The following is a 25,654-nucleotide window of genomic DNA, read 5'->3' as shown; positions in this document are numbered from 1 at the left end:
AACCAGGACTAGATCATAATGTCTAAATCAAGACTAGAACAAGGCCTAGCTGCTTCTAAATCAGGACTAAACCAGGATCAAACCAGAAGAAGTGTACACAAATATCTGACTGTGTGTGTTTTAGGGATCTAACGATATCTAAATCCCTCAATACAATATTTTCGATATTCATCTCACGGTATGATATTTATTGCGATGTTTTGTGGAGGCTTATAAAATGTTAATGCGTACGCTACTTTTTCCTTTTAAAATGCATTGACAAGACTTTGGTTCTGTCTTAATCCAAGATATTTCTTTATGTAATTGGCACTGAAACGGTGAAAAGGATTATGGTCTATGTAGTTCCCTGTTTTTGTAGCTTTATCGCTGCGCTATAACTTAGAGACTTCGATATTCGATATATTGTCCTGGTCCACGAAATGATTGTGAGACTTTTGACGATATGATATCACGAAATTTCGATTATTGTTACGTCCCTAGTGTGTTAAAAGCGAAGCAAAACTGGGACTAAACCTGGATCTAAACCTGAACTAGACCAAGACTAAACCAGGACTAGATCATAATGTCTAAATCAGGATTAGAACAGGACCAAGCTGCTTCTAAATCAAGACTAAACCAGGTCAAACCAGAACAAGTGTACACAAATAGCTGAATGAGTTTGTTTGTGTTTTTTGGGACTAAACATGGACTAGATCAAGACTAAACCAGGACCAGATCATGATGACGTGTGATTAAATACTTGTGTGCATTTGTGTGATACAGAAACAGGCGTCTTTAGCTGCAGAGAACAGTGTGATGTGCAGCTTCCTCCACCTAATGGAGAAGAGCTCGGGGCGTGGGTGGCAGAAGGCCTGGTTTGTGATTCCAGAGAATGAACCGCTGGTGCTCTACATCTACGGAGCTCCGCAGGTAACAACTACTGTACATGTAACTCACAATACAGAGGCATAATTCTTCTCTTTTTTAGGTTGAGGTCAGAATTTATTTGTAGAGCATGTTTACAACAATCACAGCTGTCTAAAGTGTTTTACAAATCTTGCTTTTTCAGTGAGGTAATTAAGGTAGTATATAACATGAAAAATAAGTAAAAATCATAATATTAAGCTTGTTTTGATTTTCTTTTACTGCAGCTCCACAATGTTTTTTCCTTCATTTAAAAAAAGAAAAAAAGGTTTGAAACTTTAGAGACATTAAATCAATTCCAAACACTGTAACTGAACTAAAACTAAAACATCTAAACTAATGGAAACTACTCAACACTCACTTATTACACAAAGCTGAACCGATTCTTGTAAACTTTAAGCCATGTTATAATGCTGTTACCTCATCAGAAATAAGTTTGGAGTGTTTTGTTTTATTCACACATGTTTGAGTAATCCCAGAGGCAGTTCTAGGATTTTTCTAAAACAGGGGCTGTTAAGGGATCTCCAAGCACATCCAAACACACAAATGATTAATTCAGAATAGTGTAAATACAAGCATAGACAGTAAAAAAAAAAAAAAAAAAAAAAAAAAAGCTCTCGACAGGTCTGTTTCTTCTCCCATTAAGTTGCATTGACGCAATAGGTCTACTGCCACCAAGAGTCTGAGGGTGGAATTGTCCGGTTCTACGATTCTTCTTCTCGTCAGTTGATTGACAGAACAGGGGGACTTCAGGGGCCAATCAGATTAGAGGTGTGGCCCCTTCCCTAGAACAGGCCCTGAGTATTATTAATGAGTATTATTACCCTGCGTTCAATTATCTTCCGACTCCTACTTGGACCTCAGATTTGATGTCACATTCGAGCTTGAAGCTTATTATTATGTTTTGCTTGTCAAACTCGGAGAGCCTCACCACAACACCGACTACCAAACTCATAGGCAGTGATACGGACATGGTAAGGTTTTAATACGAGAGACTAAAATTGTGCTTTAAAACACCAAAGTCCAAACACAATAGAAACAATTCATATTTACACATCAGAGTGGGCACAGCCATGTTGGATTCTGACTCGGAATCCTTGCTCGATCTTCTTTTTCTGCCACCGAGTTCTGTGTCGCGCCGTCCCAGGAAAAGGGGCGTGTCGCTAGGCAACTTCCTCGGAAAACCGACTCTGAAGGACAATTAAATGTGGGGTTAGTCAAAGCTCAAAATGCTCTATTCCACATGTTACCTTTAATTCAGTAGAGATTGGCAATTCCAGGGCTGAAATTATCCAAATGATTGTAGTGAAGGTGTATGGAGTTTAAAAACACACTGGAGCACTTCCTGTATCACCACATGGCATTAATGTATAAGATGGAACAGACTGTTTTCCATTTGAGAGAAGAACTTAGTCTGAATGTGCAGAGTTTGTGTGTTAAACATGTGTGAATGAAACAAAACACAACTCCAGTTAAGTTTCTGATAACATTATAACATAGATCAGACAATAGCGTAATATAGGCTCTTTAATTAAAACAAAAAAGGCACATTCTGAATTCATTTTAACTCATGTGATGAATTATTTATCAACAAAGCTCAAGCAAATGTAATTCGGTCACAATAAAAGTGGGTCATGTGGAGTTTGAGTGTTTGTCTGCAGCCCCCCGCAGCACATGTGGAGCTCACTGTGCATTGGCCGTGTTTGAATGAGACTGAAGGCTGCAGTGTTTGATGATAAAAGCGTTTCTCTTCAATCAAACAGTGTGAGTGATTGTGCGGCCGTCTCTAAGCAACAGACTCAGAGGTGAATCAGGGGACACTGGGTTTGGAGGAGGAAGAGCTGCTAAAATATGCAAACTCTGTGTTATCCATTCAGGAACAGTCAGGATTTTATTCAGAAACTTTTTTTTGGACACATTAACTCAAAAATATAAAACGTACAACAGTGTCTAACGATCTACTGTACAATATTTAGTCTTCTTTACTCCTTCCCAAAGACTGTTTATATAAATGGACATAGTTAATCTGCTTGCTGCCACGTTCCAAATAGGAAGTGAGCATGAACGCACTTCCGGCTCTATCGACTCTGGCCCCAGTTCACTTTACATTGTAATTGCTGCAGTGAGCCTCGTCATTTTGATCTTAAAATGTTCGTTTTAACCCGCTCTACAAGATCCTAGTGTTTTTATTTCGCTATTTTGTCTGTAAATTAATTCCTATTCTTATATAGACCTGGCTCCAGATTCGCTCCTATAACTGCAAGCTTCGGTGAGCTTCATTTGACGCTATGGGTGATGTCACACTTACTCAGTCCACTGCTTTATATAGTCTATTTTCCTTCCCCCAAACCATAACATACAGTAGGTTGCAGGTTAACATATGGTCTTTGAGTTCTCCCATCATCTTAAGTCATGCTCAGTTGGTTCATTCTCCAACTGGGATCCTGACTCAGATCTTGCCAACTATTCAGATTTGGTCCACTGCCCCTATCAGGTTTAATCCAGCCTGATGGTATTGTATATGATGTTTTATATAACCGCGCATAACTTTCCAGCCATAAAAGATAGAAACTTACCTTTTTTCCATAAAAAGCTGAGAGTTGTGGCTTTCCGAAGCATATTTTCGGCATTATCCTACGTCACACACACACTGCGTGATAATGTAGGGAAAGCAAGTGTCCAATAGGAACATCAAAACTAAACATCAAGTAAATGCGCTCTTTCCATTTTGATTGGATTGGATTGATTTGAGTGTAGTGAGTCAAAATGGTTGACAGCTCTAAGCGTTCGTAACAATCGAAAAAGCTGCTCTAAGTGCATTTATTTCTCAAATAAATGGCAAATTACACATCTTGGTCTGCGAAATTGCACATTATTTGAAAGGTTTATTTCAGTCTGAATGTCCAAACCCAAATGTCATAAACACCATGGAAATTCAGGAAGTGATGTGGCTCTGTGCCCTGGACCTGACACCAGCTGTTTCCATGACTGGCACCAGTGAAGTCATGGTGAAATCATACTTTTGGTTTGGTTTTGAAGCCAGTAAGAATAGTTTTAGTTTACTTACAGACTTGATATTTTGCACTTTTGTAGCTGAGGCCCTAAATTAAGCATATTTTATGTCTGTTTACTGAAAAAACAGCATGTATAACACTTCAGTAGGGGGTAAAAGGGAGAGTTTTAATAGCAAAATTAATGTGAGGACAAATATACTAAAATTACCCTTAGATCTTGTTAACCCATAACACACGAAATACGGGTCAAATGCAAAGACAAATCTCTTTGTTGGAAATAAAGTGATTCTTAAAGTCACTCTATGTAACTTTTTGGTTGGGGGAGTCTGTCAGCTGCTTGTTTCTATGGATATGTCATTGCTCTGCCTGGAATTTTCCACAGTGTGACATTAAACAGCTCTACCTTACATTTATAAAATTACAGGTGATTTTATTGCTCAAAAATATCTAGAAAACAAAGCATTCTGACTGTGAGTGGGGTTGCTGCTACACAGATCTGACCTGTAACTTAGCCTGGTTTTGGTCTTAGTAAAGATAAAAAGGCTGTGAAACATTCCAGTCAAAGCAGTAACATCTCCATGAACAAAAGCATTTGAACCTCTACCAAAAAAGTTACACAATACATTTTTAACTAATTTCCATGTTGTAAAAACCTATTTCTCTACATTCAGTGCGTTTGTTGAATATTCATGTGTGAGCAGTGACCAGGTGGAGCAGGCTGAGCTCTGGTTCTGTGATGTTGTGCCAATGGGCCAGCAGTAGTCCCTTGTTACAGTCAGGTGCTGTGAAGGCAGACATTTTAGGTGAATAATAAGAGAAACTGGTCTTCATCACACAGCATCAGTTGGAGTCAAGATTCTTACTATTTTCTGAATGCCAAAATTGTGTCCATATTTGATGTAGCGATACGCCACTCCGATACTGTTCTCTGATATCAGCGCTGATACTGAAAATATTTGCTGGATCAGATAACGGCTTCCAGATATCAGTTCAGCAGATAACATGATTGGACTTACAAACTGATTTAAGATAACAGACTGACTGTAGTTGGCCCAAAAAGTCTCATAATGTTTAAACTTTTATTTTTTGAGGGAAAATAACTACTAAATCACACATTTCAATCACTGTTTCTTATTTTATTTTAGTTTTAAAGGTGCATTGTGTAACTTTTCTGTTGGAGAGTCTTGTTTCTCTGCGAAGAATGTTCAGCACTACCTTGCATTTATTTAATTACAGGTTGTTTTATAGCTCAAAAATACTAGAAAAACAGACATTCTGATTCATTCGGGTTGCCTTTCCACAGATCTGACCTCTAACTTGGTCTGGTTTAATGCCATACTGTGAAACATTCCAGACAAAGCAATAACCATGAAGAAAAAGCCTCTGACAAACCTTCCACCAGAAAAGCTACACAATTAAGATACCAAGTAGAGTGAAGCAAGAAGGAACTCATGTAAACAGACTAGGGGTGTAACGATATCCAAGTCTCACGAAACGATATTTATTGCGATATGGTGGGACAGTTCACGACATGGTGGGGAGGCTAACGCCACCTAGTGCCTCCTCTCAATTTCCTTTCTCTCCAGCGACTAGGTCAGGAATTGGAATACTCTAGATGATTTGCAAGAACCCCGGAAGTTGTAGACCGCACACCAGTCAATCAGCGAAGAGCCAGACATTCTGTGTTGGCAACGATTCCCGAGATCGAGGATTTAAAGCCAGAACAAAGAGAATATTTGGCGAATTTTATCAAGGGGAAAGACGTTATTGCCCTTCTTCCGATGGGATTTGGGAAAAGCTTAATACCAGTTAGTCCCATTAACGGCGCATTACAAATTTCAGGACCAAATAACAGCGATTGGTTAAATTAAAAAAAGTACCCACCTACCATCAAGCGAACAAATCCTAATGCTGCAAGGTCAGATGGTTTCTACAAAGTGAAACCGGCTGATGAATCAGGCTAGGGAGGCTCACAATTAGGGATGTAACAATATCCAAATCTCTCGTTATGATATTTTCACGATATACATCTCACGCTACGATGTTTATTGCGATATTTTGTGGAGTTTAAACAGCTAAAACTGTTAATATTCTACTTTTTCCTCTTAAAATGCCTTGACAAGACTTAATCCAAAGAACTAAAACTTAAAAGTGCTTAGAACTGTTATTTCTTCATGTAGTCTGCACTGAAATGGAGCAAAGGATCATGGTCTATGTATTTATGCAAAGAGACTTGTAATTCGATATATTGTGATGGTCCACGATGTTATTATGAGACCTTTGGCGATATGATATCACGATATTTCGGTTATTGTTCCAAAAACAGACCTTTTTTTAAATTTTATTTCCATATCTGACGTCTATCCCTTCTCCTTCAGGATGTGAAAGCCCAGCGCAGCCTGCCTCTGATCGGCTTCGAGGTCTCTCTCCCAGAAGCGTGTGACCGTTTGGATCGACGCTTCGCCTTCAAAATCTCCCAGAGCCACCTCACCCTGTACTTCAGCGCCGACGGGGAGGAGCTCCAGCGCAGATGGATGGACGTCCTATCGCGCGCCGGCCGGGGGGAGGAGTTACAGGTGCACCAACCAATCGCAGAGAGCCTGGAGGAGGAGGGGGAGGAGCCAGCCCCACCCGATGGAGACAATACGTGACTCTGATTGGACAATAGTTACGATGAAAACTTGATAGAAAAGGCAATCTCGGCTGTGTGTATAACCGTTGGGGGTTCACTTGCATGATTTACACAATATAACAGCCCAATGTCACTAAAGTGCGCAGGGCTTAAAATATTCTTCCATTTTCAAATATTTACAAAACCGTCCAATCACGAGTCTGATGGAAAAAGGGACTCTAAATACTCCGTTTCCCATGAGCCTCTGCATCATTACAGACACGACCTTTGCCCTAAAGTAGTGACAGATTTTGTAATATAGTCAAAATGTTTCCAAACTTCACTTCACTGTGCCGTAACTGCCCGGCAACCGATGCTTATTGGCTGAAAGGTTTTACACAGAGTAAAATGTTTATTTATTATGACAAAATAGTTATAGGGTGCTTCAAAATAAAAGCACAAATTTAAAAAGCCAAATAGATTTATTGTTAGAATATTCACATGAGATGAGATTTTAACCCAAACCAGAACTGCTGCTGTTTCTGAAAAGGAATGAAGATATGTGAGATTTTTTATCATTTGAAAGCATTTGAAAAAGAAAAAGATTTTCAAAAGAAGAAAAAGACTTGTTGTGCACTTGAGAAAACCAAACCAGTTTCACATGTGTTTGTGGTCCTCTTCCTGCTGTGGCAGCACATGTCACAGAAAAAAACATTTCCCAGAAGTCCCCTTGTTATTCTACTGCTGCTGTGAACTTCAAATCAATCTGAAACCTGTTCCCAAAAGTCTGTCAGTTATATTGATCTGTCAAAATTATTTTCACAAATAAGGGGGAATGTTATGCAATCTGATGGAAAGAAAGGAAGATTTTCCATTGCCCTTTGTTATTCCGAGTTCCCTTCACAACAGTTTACAAACCACACGCTCCTCAGTTGTACAGAAAGTGCTTCCTTACACATGGCTCCTTCAGCACAGGGTCTGATGAAGAGGAAATGAAATGTTTACGTCACATTTATATCAGACAAAACAACACACTGACACAGCTGCCTCAGCTCTCCACTCTGTCCTGGGTCATACACTCTGCCCTGGGGCAGACTGATGGAGACATGGCAGCCAGCCGCCTCTCTGATCTCACACATGTTGTGACAGACCCACTGTTTTCAGAACTAAAGTAAATAATCTTATTTGGCTAATTTGGATTTACTCAATTTAACTGACAAACTATTTAATCAGAAAATGCCAGGTTTCAGACGAGTGTTCTTCTCATAAATGGCAGAAGAGTTTTTGGAAGAGGATCCAAAATTGACTTTGAATAAACATTTGGACAGATCAAAGACTTTTTTTACCATGTCTCTCCACTATCTTCTCTGTCCTCCTTTTGGAAGTGTTTTTCAAGTGAAATCTTGGTATTATTCTTATTGTGGAAGGTGTTTTTGATTCTGGGTTGTTGTTAGTGTTTTCTGCTTGATGCAAGAAGAAGAAACTTAGACTTTTGTAAATAGAATAATTTATTCTGCTGTGGCCGCCTGCTCGGTCATGTGACTGTGTAAAGAAAAGGCTGTTCCTACACTTCCCACGCTTCCCGGGTCTGCACACACTCAGTCCACGCACAGGCGCCCATTTTGGCTCCAACTGGGTCAGAGGAGGAACAGGAACCTAAATTGATGGGGTGTGCTGTTTGTGTTTTAGCCATAGACTGTGTATATAACTGGACATAACCCGCTTTCGGCTCCATCGATCCCGGGTCTAATTCACTTTACAATGAAAAACTGTCAGCCCTCTGTCTGTAACTGCTGCAGTGAGCCTCATCATATTGGTCTTAAAACCCACTCTAGACGATCCTGGTGTTTTTATTTCGCTATTTTGTCCGTCTGTGAGCTTCATTTGGCTGGAGCTGAACGCTGTGGGTGAAGTCACACTCACTTAATCCACTTCTTTATACAGTCTATGGTTTTACCCCAAAAGTCAAACTCCAATGAGACAAAGACTCAAGACTAAAGAGGTGAATGTGGCGCAGTGTGCGATTCTTTTAGTTCCTACATGGTAGAAAAGTTCTGCACAAGTGTAAACCATAGAAGTATACTAAGTTGATATTTTAATAGTTCTATGGCGCAAACTCTTCACCTCAACAGCATTGCAAAAAGTCTATGAGCAGTGGTGGAAAAAGTGTTCAGTTTTGTCACTTATGTAGTATTTAAGTACAGATATTGGAGCAAAAAATACTCAAGTAAAAGTATCACATGAAAAATTAAGTAAAAGTGTTAAAGTTCCTGTTTAAAAATGTACGTAAAGAGTATTTTGCGCAGATTTTGAGATCTAATAATGCTTCAAATGTAGTGATTTTGATACAGATTTGTGCTGAATTTTGTCTTTTTTTTTTTTGTAGCCGTTTTATATCCATATAAAATCCATATAACCATGAACGTATTAAATAAACCCTCAGCCTTTTCAGCAAGTCTCAAACAAAACACAAAAAATATTGTTCAAAAATGTAGTGGAGTAGAAAGTACAGATACCTGCTCTTAAATGTAGTGAAGTAAAAGTAAAAAGTATCTACTGTAAAATCTACTTAAGGAAAGTACTGATACCTAAAATTTAGACAGTATTTTTGTACTTTTACTTTGTTTTGTTCCACCACTGTTTATTGAGACTACTATTTTGAACATTTTGCAGTGTGTCTCCTCTCCTGTGCGCGCGATGGGCAGTCTGTGTGTGACTCTGGTCTCGGTGTGTTCTTAGCGTGTTTATGGCGTGTTTTCTTCATGTTTAAGCCAGTCTTGTCTTGATGGAAGGAAATGGCCAGTAACTCACCTCTCCAGCGCCATCTGCTGTTCCACCACATCAGCACACGCTTAAACCCAGACTCTCAAAGCTGTTCATTGATGCAACTTTAAATATCTCCTGCCAATTTTCCAGCTTTGTCCTAAACAGCTTTTAAAAGTTCATCTGGTGGAAGATTTCTAAATTTTCAAGTAACTTATTTATATGTGTGACAACATTGATTAATTTCTGTTGTGCACTTTTACTTGTGCCCAACATAAACGTAAAGTAAACTAGATGGTAAATATAGGATTGTAAAAATAATGTATATTCCAAAACTTATTTTATCTCTTAAATTTGAGTTTTAACGGAATATTGAGGGATATTGGTCATGCCCTTTTGATAAAGTTTTACATGAAAAGAATACCTCAAAATATGTGTATAAAAATATAAACAGTGATACTTTGCAGCTGGTTTCCTCAACATAACCTGGGGGTGTGACGCTAACTGAATGCACTGCTCTGTCTGAAGCTCTGATACTCAAATTAGACTTTAATCTGAGCTTTGTTTTCACACAGTCTGACCGGAAAGAGCTGACTTAACAGATAAGTTGATTTGTGGTGTCAAACAAGTCTCTCTCACATAAAATTACAGTCACAAGCTAGATAACATTAGGAAACAGTTTTTCAGCTCACTTTTTTGTTGAAAACCAAACACCTAAACAGCACCACAAATGCTCGTAATGATCACAGACTCCTGAAAATGTGCTGCTTAAATGGGGTCAACCCTAAGTTCTCTCATTTCTAAGATTTTGTTCAAATGAAACTCTAATTCAAGTCATTTTTTATTTTTGTTCCACATTTAAAGGGTTGATTCAGAGTCATTTCAACCTAGAGTCTTTTGCACCACGACCTCTACATTACATCTGTAGTCAACTGCTGCTGGAGAATAGGTTGGGTGTAATTGACGACCAAATTGGGAGAAACAGGATTAAAATCTGATGCAAATTGGCCTGATTCATCAGCCTGTTTCAATTCATGGAAACCGTCTGACTTTACAGCAGTAGGATTCGTTCACTGTTTTAAAACTTTAACCAATCCCTGCTATTTGGTCGTGACTTATGTAATGCACCGCTCGCTGATATATTAAGCTTTTCCCAAATCCCGTAGGAAGAAGGACAATAACGTCTTTCCCCTTGATAAAATTGTCTTTGTTCTGGCTTTAAATCCTCGATCTCAGGACTCATTGCCAACACAGAATATATGATTCTTCGCTGATTGGCTGGTGCCTGAACTCGCACTTCCAGGGTTTTCGCGAACCGTCTAGTGTATTCTGATAGTCGCTGGAGAGAAATGAAATTGAGCGGAGGCACTAGGTGGGGCCAGTCTGGCTAGGAACATAGGGCCTAATTTTAGAAAGAAAAAGAAAAGAAAAATACCTTAGAAATGACAGAACATAAGGCTGTGGCACGCTCCCATTTAAATCCATTTTGTATCTTTTTTTGAGTTTTCTTAAATACTTTTCTGCCAGTATTTGCTAATGTGTGCATTGTGTCTCCACGGTAATATTCGCCCATCAGAGATACATGTAGAACACCCCCAGTTACTGCAAAGTATCAATTTGATTTGAAGAGCCAATTGTTATTTTATCTGCAAAACTCCTTTAACGAAACGCTATTTGACCATGACCAGTATTACTGAACTGAGATTGCTTCTTTATACAGATTTTTCTGGAAAGGTTAAAGGTGCACTGCGTAACTTTTCTGGTGGAGGGCCGGTCACCTGCTTCTATCCATGGAAACATTGCTGAGAATGTTCCACAGTATGGCATTACACTTATTTATCTCTACATAGATACCACACAGAGCCCACTCACAGTAAGAATACAAGTTTTTAGGTCAATTAAAACCCATGTTATTGAGTAAATGCAAGATGGGACATTCCAGACCAAACAATAACATCTCTATGGAGACGAGCAGGACCAGAGAAGTTACACAGTGCACCTTTAACGCTTACATTTTGGTGCTATGGCAGTCATCTTGTTATTCCTTTGCTTCATTCATTCACTTAAACATTCTAATTTTCTCTGCAGCTTATATTTGGGAGCAATTTAAATACACAAAGAGCTACACATTCTGGTGCTAGGAGACAAGATAGAAAATAGCACAATTTTGCCACAACTTTCTTTTGTAATAGACCCAAAAGATGTTACATTTTTCAATCAAAACTCTGCATAAAATGATGGTCCGTTCATATTTTTTGCCTTATATTCAGTCTTGTGCCAAAACCACAGAGCGATTGACATTTCAGTGTTTGTATTTGTTTGTTTTTATTTTTATTTTGATGTTGCCCCTTTATGTTATTGTACACATCTTTGAGTTCTTCCTTTATTTGTGTGTTCTTGGAGGCAGTTTTAACTTTCAATCGGTGGTGGAATTGTCTGGAAATGATGCTTAAAGGTGCACTGAGTAACTTTTCTAGTGGACGATCCGCAACTATAGCTTGTCTCCATGGAGATTTTAGTCCTTTGACATCACCAGGGTATGTTACAGGTCAGATCTGTGGAGAGCCGACCCTGCTCATGGTGAGATTGTCAGATTTTTTAGGTAGTTTTGAGCCATAAAACGCAACTAATTCAATAAATGCAAGATAGATAAATTTAACATCATACTGTGAAACTATCCAGGCAAAGCAATCTCCATGGAAACAAAAAGGTTACACAGTGCGCCTTTAATGCATTTTATATCCAAAAATGTGGAAATAAAATTTCATCTGTATTTGAGGAGAGCTTTTATTGTGAAAATCTTGCCCAAGGTTGTTCCCATGCGCGGTCCTCTCCGCACTCACTCACTTTTTCATTCATTTGATTCGAAACCACCTGTCGCTATAGCAACCGTTGCCGTCTCCCGCCATCTCCATGGCAACCTCCTCACACCGAAGGCTTCTGTAACCGTGGCGACCGTCGCAAGCAAGCGCCACTTCCTGTTTCTGTCTGTCTCCAGTGAACAGCCTCAGCACTTCCTCCTCATGGACTGTACATATTATTATTATTATTATTATTATTATTATTATTATTATTATTATTAAGGAGTAATATGAATGATTATTGATGATTTTTTTTTTTTGTTTGTTTGGGGTTTTTTTTTTTTTTTTGTTACCGCAGGTTTCGGTTAGTGGCCGGCCACTGCCTTCCTCCTGTTACTGTCTGTTACCCACAATGCACCTCTGTATGAAAAATAGAGTGACAAATGTTTATGAGGTACAAGTCAATAAAGCATCAAAACGATTCAGCTGCTTGTTTTTTATTTTTAATTATTTGTCATTTTTATCTGGCCTATAGTATAATTCTCTATTTTTATACCATATAAGTTTGTAGTTCTAGTTTTTACACCTGGTTTTGATTCAAGTTTAGACCTGATTTTGTCCCGGGTTAGTTTAAAGTCTGATTTTTTTTAATTTAGAAAGACACTTAAAGGTGTAACTTTTCTGGTGGAGGATCCATCACCTGTTTCTCTCCATGGAGATGTTGACTGGAATGTTCCACAGTTTGGTATTACACTTATTTATCTCAGCAGGTGATGCCACAGGGCAAAGTTACATGTCAGATTTCTGGAAAGGCGAGCCATCATGCAGAATGCATATTTTTAGTTTGTTAAAAACCCATGTTACTGGGTAAATGCAAGATGGATACATTTAATGCCATACTGTAACATTCCAGACAACATAATAACATCTCCACGGAGAACAGATTTGACTGACCCTCCACCAGAAAAGTTACACAATGCACCTTTAAATTTCAACCTTTAAAGGTCAAATAATTTTCATACATTTCTTTTTAGTCTTAATCTGCAGAAATGTGAAACTGTAGCTCTGACAAATCTGGTCAAAAATATTTTAATCTACAATCCAATCCAGTTTATTTATTGTTGATATATTTATATAGCACATTTTATAAACATGACAGTTTCCATGCTGCACAGACAACACAATAAAAGACCGTAAATCATAATAAAAAGTGTTAAAAGGCATAAAGTTAAAAAAATATTTAATAATAACATTACATTTGTGATCTAGACCTGGTTTACAGATTGAACTAGAGCTGCTCATAATGATTTAGTTTAGCTTTACAATAATAATAATAATAATAATAAAAGTTTTTAAAAAATCATGTAACTAATAATATTCATTTTAAGAAGGTAGATCAATCTGCTGCAGTAACCCACTTTTACACTTCCACGACTATAAAAACTGTAATACCAAAGAAGCGTCACTAGATGGCGCCTCTCATATTGTAATAACACTGTAGCTCTGTTTCTATTTTCAACTTCACCGATTTCTGCGCAAAGAGAGAGGAGCAGAGGAGCAACTAGTGCAGGGTAAACTCACGCACCCGAAACACAGCGGACTCTGCAACTTCTGAACGCGTCAAAAACATTTATTTTCCGCAGATTCCTACCAGCTTTGTTTGTGCCATTTGTGCTGTTAGTGAGAGCAGATGCGCGCACAGCTAGAGACCGTGTTTTATCACCCAGCAACAATTCATATTCATGCAGCGATGAAAATAACTAATGTACCACATATTTTCACCAAATTCTGCGTCAAAAATGTGCAAAACTTTGAACAATTGTTGAAATTATGATTATCTTTAGTATGCAATATGTATGTATGTTGCGTATTTCTTTTTTATGGACCACATGCTCTCTGTGTCCTTAATAAAGATACATAATTATGATAAATTCAAGATGTGCTATAACTTTTCTGGTGGAGGATCCTTAACCAGCTAATTTATCTTTGCCTAGAATGCTCCGCAGCTCCAAGTCAGAGCTAAGACGTATGTAGTACTAGTTGTAGTTTATTCGGTCATTTTGCAGCACCGCAAAGCAAAACAAAACATAACATAGACTACAAACCCATGGATTATGAAAGAAATGGTTTAGGCTGAAGCAAAAAGTACTTATAATGCCAAACTATTAAACAATGACAGAAATTCAAGAAAGAAAGGCAGCGTATGAACAGCAAGTTTTCATTTACAATTTCACTTACGACTTACTGTATATTTAAGACAAAAGAGACAAAATATACATTAAAACAAACTACATTTGATGCACAATTAATTTCAGAGCTCTATTTCTTTCAAAACATAACGCTTTATACTCTTTTTTTAAAGGCTTATACAGTGTTAGACTTTGTTAAATCATCACTCAGATTCAGAGGTGGGGACTTGCGACTCGTGACTTGGACTCGAGTCAGACTTGAGTCACTATTTTTAGGACTTGAGACTTGATTTGATAAAACAGACTAAGACTTGGGACTCGACTTGGGCTTGAAGCTAAATGACTTGGGACTTGATTCGGACTTGAGCCCTGAAGACTTGATGCCTCTCCTGAGAATATATTTTAAAATACTTTTCTCTTTACATTTGATACATGCTGTGCGTAATTTTACAGGAACAAACTGGAACATGTCCCACCCACTTCTCTGTTTGTTACTTTGGATATAACTGAAGTACTGTGATCCTCAAATGTACTACAGTAAAATACAGTACAATACAGTAAAACAGAGGAAACTATATAGAACATGATCCTTTTAATTTTAAGTATAATTTAGTCTTAAAATCATATCAATTGCAAAAATCTAATCTATATTTGGTACTTTGGTTTAAAGACTTGAAATGACTTGAAGCTCAAAGCAGACGACTTGGACTTGACTTGGACTTATGGACCAGTGACTCGAGACTCGACTTGGACTTGCCTGTATTTGACTTGGGACTTGACTCGGACTTGAGGTCAAAGACTTGAGACTTACTTGAGACTTGCAAAACAACGACTTGCTCCCACTTCTGCTCAGATTGTTTCATGTACTCACCTCTAGAACAGAAATCTGAAGATCTGTGGAGAGGCGAGCTCATACGTATAAATGCATGAACACCTGCGATGAAATAAACACAAAATGTAGGTTTAATTAATGCCATATTCTGGAACATGGGCACAGCAAAGTAGCTTTTGGTCCAACTATCAGATAACTTACGTGGAGCTCCTTTAAACTGTTCAATACTATGGCATCTCTCTAAAAAATATCAAAATAAAGCTTAAATATGTTGGTTTATGACACAAATAAATAAAATAATTAATTAAAAACACTGATTGTTGTGCGTAAAATTGTCTCTTCCTGGTTTAGTTCTGGTTTTGATTATCCAAGTCTATATTAAAATGAATAGAGAGTGAAAACAAAGCTGTTGAATGTATGCTCGCTCCCGTGGCTGGACATTGCGCGCTCCCGTGGTGCTGATGAGGCGGATGAATGAGCGACTGCACGCGACCACAACAACAAACACGCGCGAGGACAATCAGGGCTGCACGCGGGGCTGGGGCGCGTGGCTCGGTTTGGGTTCGGGCGGATCATGTGACCAGAGGGGACCCGGTGCCGAAGACCGAGCCGAGGGAGGAGCGCTGGCCGAGGTAGGAGCAGCTTTTCTCGGTCAAACGGGGATGCAACACGCGGCAGTCCCCGGTGCGCGCCTGAGGTCGTTAGAAAAAATGCTACTTAAAGCTTTTGTCATTTGTCTTTGTCAGTGTATTCATGTTATATTTGTGCAAAACTGTTTTTATACAATGCTCAAAATCTACACAATAATTCGTCGTGCAAAAATAAAATATAAAAGTTGAAATTTTAGAGCTAATTTTGTTTTTGTGAGATGAACTTGAGCCGTGCGAGTTGTCCGTGTTTTAGGGCGTGTTATTGACAAAACATGCCTCTGTGTGGTATGTTACTAGGGAAAACTGCTTTTTCTTTCTGGTGAGTGCATCTTTAAAATCATCTGACAGTCTTTGGATTTATTTGCACAGAACTGACAGTTTAAGTACACTAATTAATTTAAGATTTTGCCATAAACCAGCCTACTTTTTCTCTATAAAGTGCGTTTCTCCATTTGATTTCTGTCTTCTCATGGTCACACAACATTATTTCTGTTTATTTGTGTTTATTTCATTTATTTTAGTTATCCCTCATTCCTTTCCTTGTGATTTTCAGTGTTTTTGTTTTGTTTCATTGATTGGAATTTTTAGTCTGTTGCGTCAGGCGTTCAGCTGCCCAAATCCATTGCACTTTAAATTAGGTTTCCCCTTCTCTTTTTTTTTACCTAAAACATGAAGAATTGAACGTACCACTTGCGAAAAATGAAAACTTTATCTTCTATCGTAATAAGCTGTGGGTGTTTTTTCTCTCTTTCTCTCTCTCTCTTGAGCATGTGTGCTTTTTTTCTCTTTTCTATTGTCGCCTTAGCCTACTTCTTATCATTGTGTAACATTTTTTTCCCACTTTGTTCGCGCCCACTGTCTGATTCTAAAACGTAACAACCATTTTAATTCATTCGTTTAAAGGTGCAGTACGTAACTTTCTTGTCGGAGGGTCTGCTACCTGCTTGTCTCCATGGATACGTCCTTGTTTTTCCACAAAATGGCATCTTCAATTGAAAAACTCGGCGTGTGAGCTCACCGCTCCGCAGATCTGAGCTGTAACTTCGCCTATAGCTGCTTCATCTTGTCGACAGCTTGTTTTTTATTATTTTAAGGCTGTACTGTGGGACTTTTCGGACAGCGCCATGAAATAACATCACCGTGGAGACGAGTGTATGGCATGTTCCACCCGAAAAGATACACATTGAACCTTTAATATCCATACAACTTCAATCATTTAGAAAGTGTACAATATTCCAGGCAGTTAAATTGTTATGACCGCTTCTCCTTTTCCGCAAATTGTGTGACACTTCACGTCTAGATTAACCTTGAAAGATATTGATTTATTGATTAAGTCGTCAGGTTCAGTGACCATCCATTAAACATCCAATATTACGTAAAATTGACTCTTGTGAGCTTTAAAGTCGTGTTATAATGTTGTTACCTCCTCAAAAACAGACCTGGAGTTGGGTTTTGTTTCGTTCACGTGTTTGAGTAACGCTTTATTATTAGTCTGTCTACATCTCCAAACCTCAAAATGCTCTGCTCCTCTAGCTGTAGTTTTCAAGATAACAGCTACAGGCTCTATTCACGCTTATGTCACGTTTGGAAACATGCGATGACAACTTCTGGTGTAGTTCCCGACTCTGGGCTCGCCGACCGAACTGAAGTAAACGTGATCAGCGGTAAAATAAAGACTGCGTACATATGTGCTGCTTGGAATAATCTTGAATTTGGCGCTTCCTCTCTTCTAATCGCATGTACCCGGTGCGCACGGAGTTGTGCGTCAGTGGGGAAATTATGAAAATTGAGCTGTGGCTGTAATTGTTGATTATCAGAACATAATAAAACACTACACTGACATGTAGATCAGGAGTCTGTAACCTGTAGCTGCTCTCCACCTCATTCTAAGTAGCTTCCCAAAAGGTGCAAGAGTTAAACATATTACACTGAATAAATTCAATTTGATCAATCACATGTCTGTTATCATAGAAAATGTCTAATACTGTGCACTGATGTATTGGTTTATGGTTTATGTTTATAGGTGTCTAAATATTAGCCAGACTGGTGCCATCTAGTGCCTCTGCTCAATTTAATTTCTCTCCAGCGAATAGATCAGGAATCGGAATACACTAGATGGTTCGCAAAAACCCCCGAAGTGCGAGTTCTGGCACCAGCCAATCAGCAAAGAGCCATACATTCTGTGTTGGCAACGATTCCCGAGATCGAGGATTTAAAGCCGGAACAAAGAGAATGTTTGATGAATGTTATCAAGAGGAAAGACGTTATTGTCCTTCATTGTATTTGATTTGGGAAAAGCTTAATATACCAGTTAGCCCCGTTAGTGGAGCATTACATACGTTACAACCAAATCGCAGCGATTGGTTAAATGAAAAATTGTACCCGCCTACCGTCGAGCGAACAAATCCTAACGCTGCGAGGTCAGACAGTTTCTACGAATTGAAACCGGCTGATGAATCAGGCTATCCAAATACACCCCATCTAAGTATAGCTATATCGGCTCAATTTCGTATAACGCCTGAAAGGAGTAGCTTTCTGCCACTTCTGGTTTTTAGAAGTAGTTCACCAAGTGTAAAAGGTTGGAGACACCAGATGTAGAAGAAAACTGAGCACTTTTCTTATTTTTTCCCAGATTTTGTCAGACTTACGACCATGAACAGAACCTGTCGGAAGTTGTAATTGCATCTTTCCAAATGTCTTCCTCCTGGTTTGTGACGTAAGCGTGAATAGAGTCTATTATCTTTATTTTTGCTCTTATTTGATTTGACTAGTTTTATTGTCTTAACGAGGACCAGTGGAGTTAAACAGCACTTTATTTTATGTTTCTATTGGATATGTTTTATTTGTACTGTGCAGCACTTTGGAAACTTTTTTGTTTATGAGATGTGCTATAGAAATAAAGTGGATTGGACTGGATACCTTTAGTTCAATAAAGTTGTTTAGTTCAAAAAATGTTTTAAAAATGTGTGAATGAAACAAAACACAACTCCAGGTCTGTTTGTGACGATGACATGACAACATAGATCAGAAAATAGCGTAATATTTGCCCTTTAACCTTGAAATATATTGATTTTTTGATTGGGTTGTCAGGTTAATCGGACATCCGTTAAACACCAAATACATGGAGGATTTCTGCGTCTTTATGTAATCAACTAGTCCATGTTTCATTAATCTGAGTGGAATTTTAAGTTGAGTTTTTCGCAGCTGTCTCCGCCGAGTCCTCCTGCAGCTATAGTTCCTGTTTAAAGTTGCAGACGGCTTTGAACTGCAGAGCTGGAGTCATCTGAGGGAGCTCTGTCTGACAGGGAAGGTCGGGTTTTAAAGCGTCAGATAAGGGCAGAGTGGAAGAGAGCGGGGGCTGCGGTAAAGTTAAAGGTGCATTGTGTAACTTTTCTGCCGGAGGGTCCGTCAAATGCTTTTCTTCATGGAGATGTTATGGCTTTGTCTGGAAAGTTTTGCAGGATGGTATTAAACCTTTTTATCTTCATGGAGACCAAACCGGACCGAGTTACAGGGCAGATCTGTGGAGAGGCGACCCCGTTCACAGTCAAAATTCCTGTTTTTCTAGATATTTTTCAGCTGTAAATCCACCTGTAATTGAACACATGTAAGTTGGAGCTGTTTAATGTCATACTGTGGAACATTCCAGGCAGAGCAATGACGTATCCATAGAAACAAGCAGGTGACGGACCCCCAACCAAAAAGTTTAAGGTCCATTTGTTCGATCGAAAAACAATAAAATGGAAAAACAGTTTGTTATTTCATTATTCCACTTTAGTGTCAAAAAAACCCAAAAAACATTTCTACCTCTATTTCCAATATTTAATTTAAAGTTTATTTTGAATAGTCTCTGTGCCTATTTTGATTTTGATATTTTATTCTCTCTGGTTTATTTGCCTCGAAAGTTCTGCTGCTAGAAGAGAATAAAATATCAAAATTGAAACAGGCACCGAGACTGTTTTATGACTCGTGTTATTTGAAATAAACTTTAAATTAAAAATTAGAAATAGAGGTCGAAATCAGTATTTTTGTTTGACGCTGAAACAGAAAAATGAAATAACAAACATTCTTCCCATTTTATTATTTTTCGTTCTTAGGACCTGTTTACACGAGAACGCTTGCGGGTAAAAATGACAAAATATTTTATCAGAAGTGCCTTTTGTTTAGACATTGACGGCATTTTTGTTGCTTAAAAACGTAAAAATCTAGAACCACCCTCCAGAGTGGAAAAGTTGAACACACTCCACCTTAGCTTTTCCATCTACACTGACCAAGACGCAAAACTCTGGTCAGATCTGCTCACGTCACGTACGTGTTTACGTCACATACATCACCGCCGAGCATCATCACCGAGCCTCTTGGCATGCAAACTCAATCAAATTCCACACATTTTTGCGTCACTGTATGCATGCAGATTTCCTTCCGATACAAACACATCTATATGCGGAATAAAAAGTGAAGACACAACGCCACTTTTTTGTCTTCTGTTCAGATCGTCATCATATAAACATCTAAATTGAGATGAGAATGAGAAAGAATTGTATCAAACTAACAAACATGTCTAGCTTGGAAATTCAAAATGCATATTTTTGTTGGAAAAACTATCACCATTAACATTTATTATTTATTATTTGTGATTGTATTATGGTCTGTATAGTTTTATATTTTTACCTCGAGTCGCCTTTATTCTGTAATCTCGAACACTCTGAGGGTCTGTGTGTGTCGTCTGGATCTGACCCACTCCTCTGTGTTCATTCTGTCAGGTCAGTGCTGAGTCTGGTCTGGAGTCCTGATAATGGGGGATTGTTGTACGAGCTTTAGTTTAGATTGATGAAAACTGACACAGACACAGGGAGAACGTGCAAAATCAGCAATGAGGTGGTTGGCCTGTTGGTATTACGTTTGTACTGTGAAATAAAGTATGTTACCTGACCCACCCATTTTATTTTATTTAATTTTGTTTTGTTTTGTTTAATTTAATTTAATTTGGTTTTATTTTATTTTATTTTTATTTCATTTTATTTTATTATCATTTATCTGCTTCCTGAATATTTTTGTTTTGCTTTCATCGCTTTTAAAAATTTTATTATTTTTCTATATATATTGATTGATTCTGTTATTTATTTATTTTTTCTGTTAACCTTACATTTATTATTAATACAGTTCATTAACTATTTCGCTGAAAAACTTAAAAAGTACTGTCATAGAAAGTACAAAATATGCTAAAATATATGTGATTAGCTAAGAGGACAATGTTTTGAAGAATAATATTGGTTAAGACGATATTTGTTTTGACACTTGCGTTTTTGCTTCTCTCTCCCCAGACACCTCCCTGTCAGTTCTAGTTTATGTATCACATCATTTCCACAGTACACAGAGTATGTTTGTGGATAGATGCTTTTGCGAATGTCAGCCTGTTTATAACTCTTTTAGAAACTAGAAAGTATCGAAAAGCAGGAACTGATCGATATCAAAACTACTATTGAAACTAGATACTCATATGAACAAGTATCAAATATCGAAAGAAAGAAAAAGTGGCATCAGAATCGGCACTGAATTTATTCCTTATACTGAAATCGAGTCTGAAATGTTATTCTTAAAACTATTCCAAACTTATTGCACAATATTTTGATTTAATGTCTTGCTTAATGTTTTGTTCTGACACTGCATTTTTCTTAGATTCCATTAACTTCTTCCACGTCTTGTTTTTCCTCCGTTCCCAGTCTCAGATCCTGGTGAATATTTCATGTTTTTCCTTAAAGACAACAGTTTCTATGTATTTCTGAACTCGCAGGGAATCGACCAATCGCAGCGCACTCTTAAATTATTCAACCGCTGCAGAGTTGACAGGTTTATATCCACAAATAGAGCGAGAAAAACAGTTCCCAACAATGTATAGAAATTATGTTGAGAGGGTTGGAAGTTGGTTTGATCGTACTATTGTTGTGCTATTTGGCAAAACGACTCTCTAGTCTTACCTCCATGAGTCTATACAGGAAAAAAGTGACTAAAGACATACATAAAGTTATATTTTTTTATATAAGTATAGCTTTCAATATCGGAAATTATGAAATACTTAAATTAGAGATATTGTTGGAATTGTATTGAAACTATATACTACATTTCAAATAGCTTTTTTTTTTTTGTTTTACTTCATATTCTCGATTTGAGTCAGAAATGCTATAAGACACACATATAACCTGTGATGGGAAGAATACATAGTTACACTACAATGTTTTTAGTTACAGAATACAGAATGCCTAGCCTGATTTATCAGCCATTTCACTTTGTGGAAACTAGTAAAATCAAATAAGAACAAAAATAAAGATAATAGGCTCTATTCACGCTTACGTCACAAACCAGGAAGACATTTGGAAAGATGCAATTACAACTTCCGGCGGGCTCTGTTCGCGGTCGTAAGTCTGACAAAATCTAGGAAAAATGAGAAAATTGCTCAGTTTTCTTCTTCTACATCAGGGCAGGGGTCTCCAACCTTGTACCAGTGGTGAGCTACTTCTAAAAACCTGAAGTGGCAGAGAGTTACTCCTTTCAGGCGTTGCACAAAATTGAGCCGATATAGCTACACTTAGATGGGGTATATTTAGATAGCCTGATTCATCAGCTGGTTTCACTTCGTAGAAACCGTCTGACCTCGCAGCTTTAGGAACAGTAGGCGGGTACTTTTTTTAATATAACCAATCGCTGCTATTTGGTCGTGACATATGTAATGCGCCAAATCCCGTAGGAAGAAGGGCAATAAAGTCTTTCCCCTTGATAAAATTCATCAAACACTGCCTTTGTTCTGACTTTAAATCTTCGATCTCTGGAATAGTTGTCAACACAGAATGTATGGCTTCATCTACATCCATCTCGATCGATCATTTACTGTTGTGCTGTACCACAAAAGGGACCCAGACAGGCGCTTGAGTTTGACGTCATGGCTTCACAGCTCTTCTCTAATTGGTCAGAGTGTGGTCTATAACTTCCAGGGTTCTTGCAAATGTCTAGTGTATTCTGATTCCTGACCTAGTCGCTGGAGAGAAATGAAATTGAGCAGAGGCACTAGGTGGCGCCAACCTGGCTACTGAATAACTGCAGTAAAATTTATTTTGTAGTGTATTCTGAAACATGGACTAATTGGAGTACTGTTCCTGAGCAATTATAACACTTTTACTTTGAGTTGCATTATATTATAGTGAACATAAACATGACATAGAATTACAAACAGCTTTATTTTTGTTGTGTTGTTTGTTATGCATTAATTTATGTCTAATAAGAGATGAAAATATGCACACACTGTAAAAGCTGTATTTTCTGTTCTATTCTCTCTAATACTGTGCAGTCTAAAGTCAAAACTGCATCATCAAGTACTGTCATGTATTTCTTTTAATTTAGAAAAGTACACTGTATCCTGAATAGCAGCAAATGAAAAAGTAACTGTACCAAAATGTCCTTAAAATTATTAATAAATGATGTAGTTAGTTACTTGCCAACACTGCATATAACCTTACACTGTTTCTTTTTTACTATTGGATATTTAGAGTGTCAGTTCTCACAGTCACGGATGGAAAAATCATTTATTACGTCATCGTTTCCGTTTCTCCGTTCGATGTGACATTCCCAAACCTGCCGCGCTCCCCTCTCCCGGTGTGAGGAGGTCCCAGCTTCAGCTCTCGACTCCATTCATGCTTCACATCTCTTCATTGAGATCAGGAGTAATCCCGACAGTAATCAGATTACAGTAGATTTTCTCACATTTCACAGATTAAAGTGTCTCTAGAGCAACTGGAGACGACACACACACAATCAGGCTGAATATTATGACCACTGACAATTATGCGAACTAGATTATCTCTTTAAGGCACTTGAGTTTTGGACAGTTACGCACAAGTCAGAGTTTTTTCATGGCAGTGTCTATTAGAAGCAGATTGAATAATGATTTTGAGCAAGTTTGACAATAGATTATAGGGTCATAGTATGTCTAAAATGCATGTTATTGTGGGGTGTTTGTAGTGGACAGTATCTACCATAGGACGTCCAAGGAAAGTGTAATAGTAAACCATAAATATGCAGGTTCATTTTTGTAAGTCAAAGCGGCAAAGTAACGCAAAAAAGTGGCTGCCATTTTGAGTCTATGGTTTATCTAATCGGATAATGTTGGCAATATGCTATTTTTTTGATTCCTTCATATCTAGCAATGGCTGAAACACACTAATTCTCTCTATAAGGTGTGAATGAAGTGTTTTGAGAATTAATCCAGAAGGCAAATTTCACTATTATCAACTGTAACCACAGTTATACAGTATTTACTGGTTGTGGAGATGAGGGGGCAGAGCTGGGAGCTAAAATTGTTGATTGATTTACATAAGTCTCACTCATGGCCACGTGCCCTGGGTCTTGGGCTTGTTTCAGAGTTTCCTTGCTGCTTCACGGGCGTGTGAATGTCACTGAGAGGATGCCTCAGGGAGAGCCTTGATGGAGGGACTACATCTTTTAACCTTGGGAAACCTAGAGGTGAAAGTAGCTCAGTTGGTAAGAGCATTTGTCCACTGATCCGAAAGTTGGTGCTTTGAATCTTAGCCAGGCTGGGGCCACCTAGTGCCTCTACTCTATTTCATTTCTCTCCAGTGACTAGATCAGGAATTGGAATACACTAGACAGTTTGCAATAACCCTGGAAGTTGTAGCCCGCACACTGGCCAATTAGCGAAGAGCTGTGAAGCCATGACGTCAAACTCACACTTTTGTGGTACAGCACAACAGTAAACAAAGCGGCCGAGATGGATATAGACGAAGCCATACATTCTGTGTTGGCAACAATTCCCGAGATCGAGGATTTAAAGCTGGAACAAAGAGAATGTTTGATGAATTTTATCAAGGGGAAAGACGTTATTGCCCTTCTTTCTATGAGATTTTGCGCATTACATACTCCAAATCCCAAAGCAGCAATTGGTTAAATAAAAAAAGTACCTGCCTACCGTCAAGCAAACGAATCCTAATGCTGCAAGGTCAGATGGTTTCTATGAAGTGAAACTGTCTGAGGAATCAAGCTACTCGAATCTAGCTCCTGCAGATGAATGCTATTGTTGTGTTCTTTGGCAACCCCCTCACCCCAAGTGTCTCTGTACACTGGTGTATGAATGTGTGAGCGGTTCCTTGATGTAAAGAGCTTTGAGCGCCTTGAAGGTAGAAGAGCTCTGTATAAAAATGTGGATCTTGAGGATGAATTATGGGAAGTGTCTGGGGAGGGGGAAGTCCAGACGAGCATGGTGTTCGAGCTGTGTCTTCCATCATGACTATTACAGTGTTATGAGAAGGAGGAGGTGGCAGTGAGTCCCACAAACCCGCATTTCTCCTCCTGCTCTGATTTATCCACAATTTCATAATTTAACACTAACACTCTCACTACATTTCCCACAATCCTCCGCTGCGTCTGTTGCTAGGGGACTCCCAGTGTCCTCCTCACGTCGCTTCATCTTAGTTAAACTTTGATAACGACATCTTGGGAATCACCTGCTTCCTGCCGCATAGCAACAGGCCCTGCTGCGATTTCATTGGACAATTTTACAGCGGAGATCTCTGGGAAATGTAGTGTTGGGATTTCATGTGTGACTCCAACCCAGATCTGTCCAGGACTCTAGAGGTCACTGGGTCACTGTGATGTAAAGGAGAAAAATGTAAGTTTGTCACAATAATACATTTTTAATCATGACATATTAAAACAGAGAAATATTGCAGTAAATTATAATATTGAAACTACTTTATACCACTCATAGAAAACAGGATAATGCCAGTAAACCAGTTTTTAAAGAGACAGCATCATTAAAAAGCCTGAGCTGCAACAAATAAATAACATTAACCAATAATTAGCTTTACAATTTCTCTATTCAAC

The 25,654-nt window shown here is 38.3% G+C and overlaps 1 protein-coding gene across 1 annotated transcript in view; it reads left to right on the top strand.

Annotated features, from left to right (window-relative positions):
* Positions 1 to 7,765, top strand: part of fgd1 (FYVE, RhoGEF and PH domain containing 1) — a 45,766-nt gene extending 38,001 nt beyond the window's left edge. The window contains 2 exon segments of the mRNA XM_055166435.1: positions 763 to 909; positions 6,296 to 7,765. Of these exon segments, the coding sequence (XP_055022410.1) occupies positions 763 to 909; positions 6,296 to 6,568 (420 nt within the window). The 3' untranslated portion in view covers positions 6,569 to 7,765.
* The last annotated feature ends 17,889 nt before the right edge of the window (positions 7,766 to 25,654 follow it).

Source organism: Boleophthalmus pectinirostris, unplaced genomic scaffold (assembly GCF_026225935.1).
Source record: "Boleophthalmus pectinirostris isolate CB_2022bp ecotype Guang Dong unplaced genomic scaffold, ASM2622593v1 HiC_scaffold_8, whole genome shotgun sequence".
In the NCBI taxonomy this organism is placed as follows: Eukaryota; Metazoa; Chordata; class Actinopteri; order Gobiiformes; family Gobiidae; genus Boleophthalmus; species Boleophthalmus pectinirostris.
Note: the sequence above shows the minus strand (reverse complement) of the source record. Positions and strands in the feature narration are given on the sequence as shown.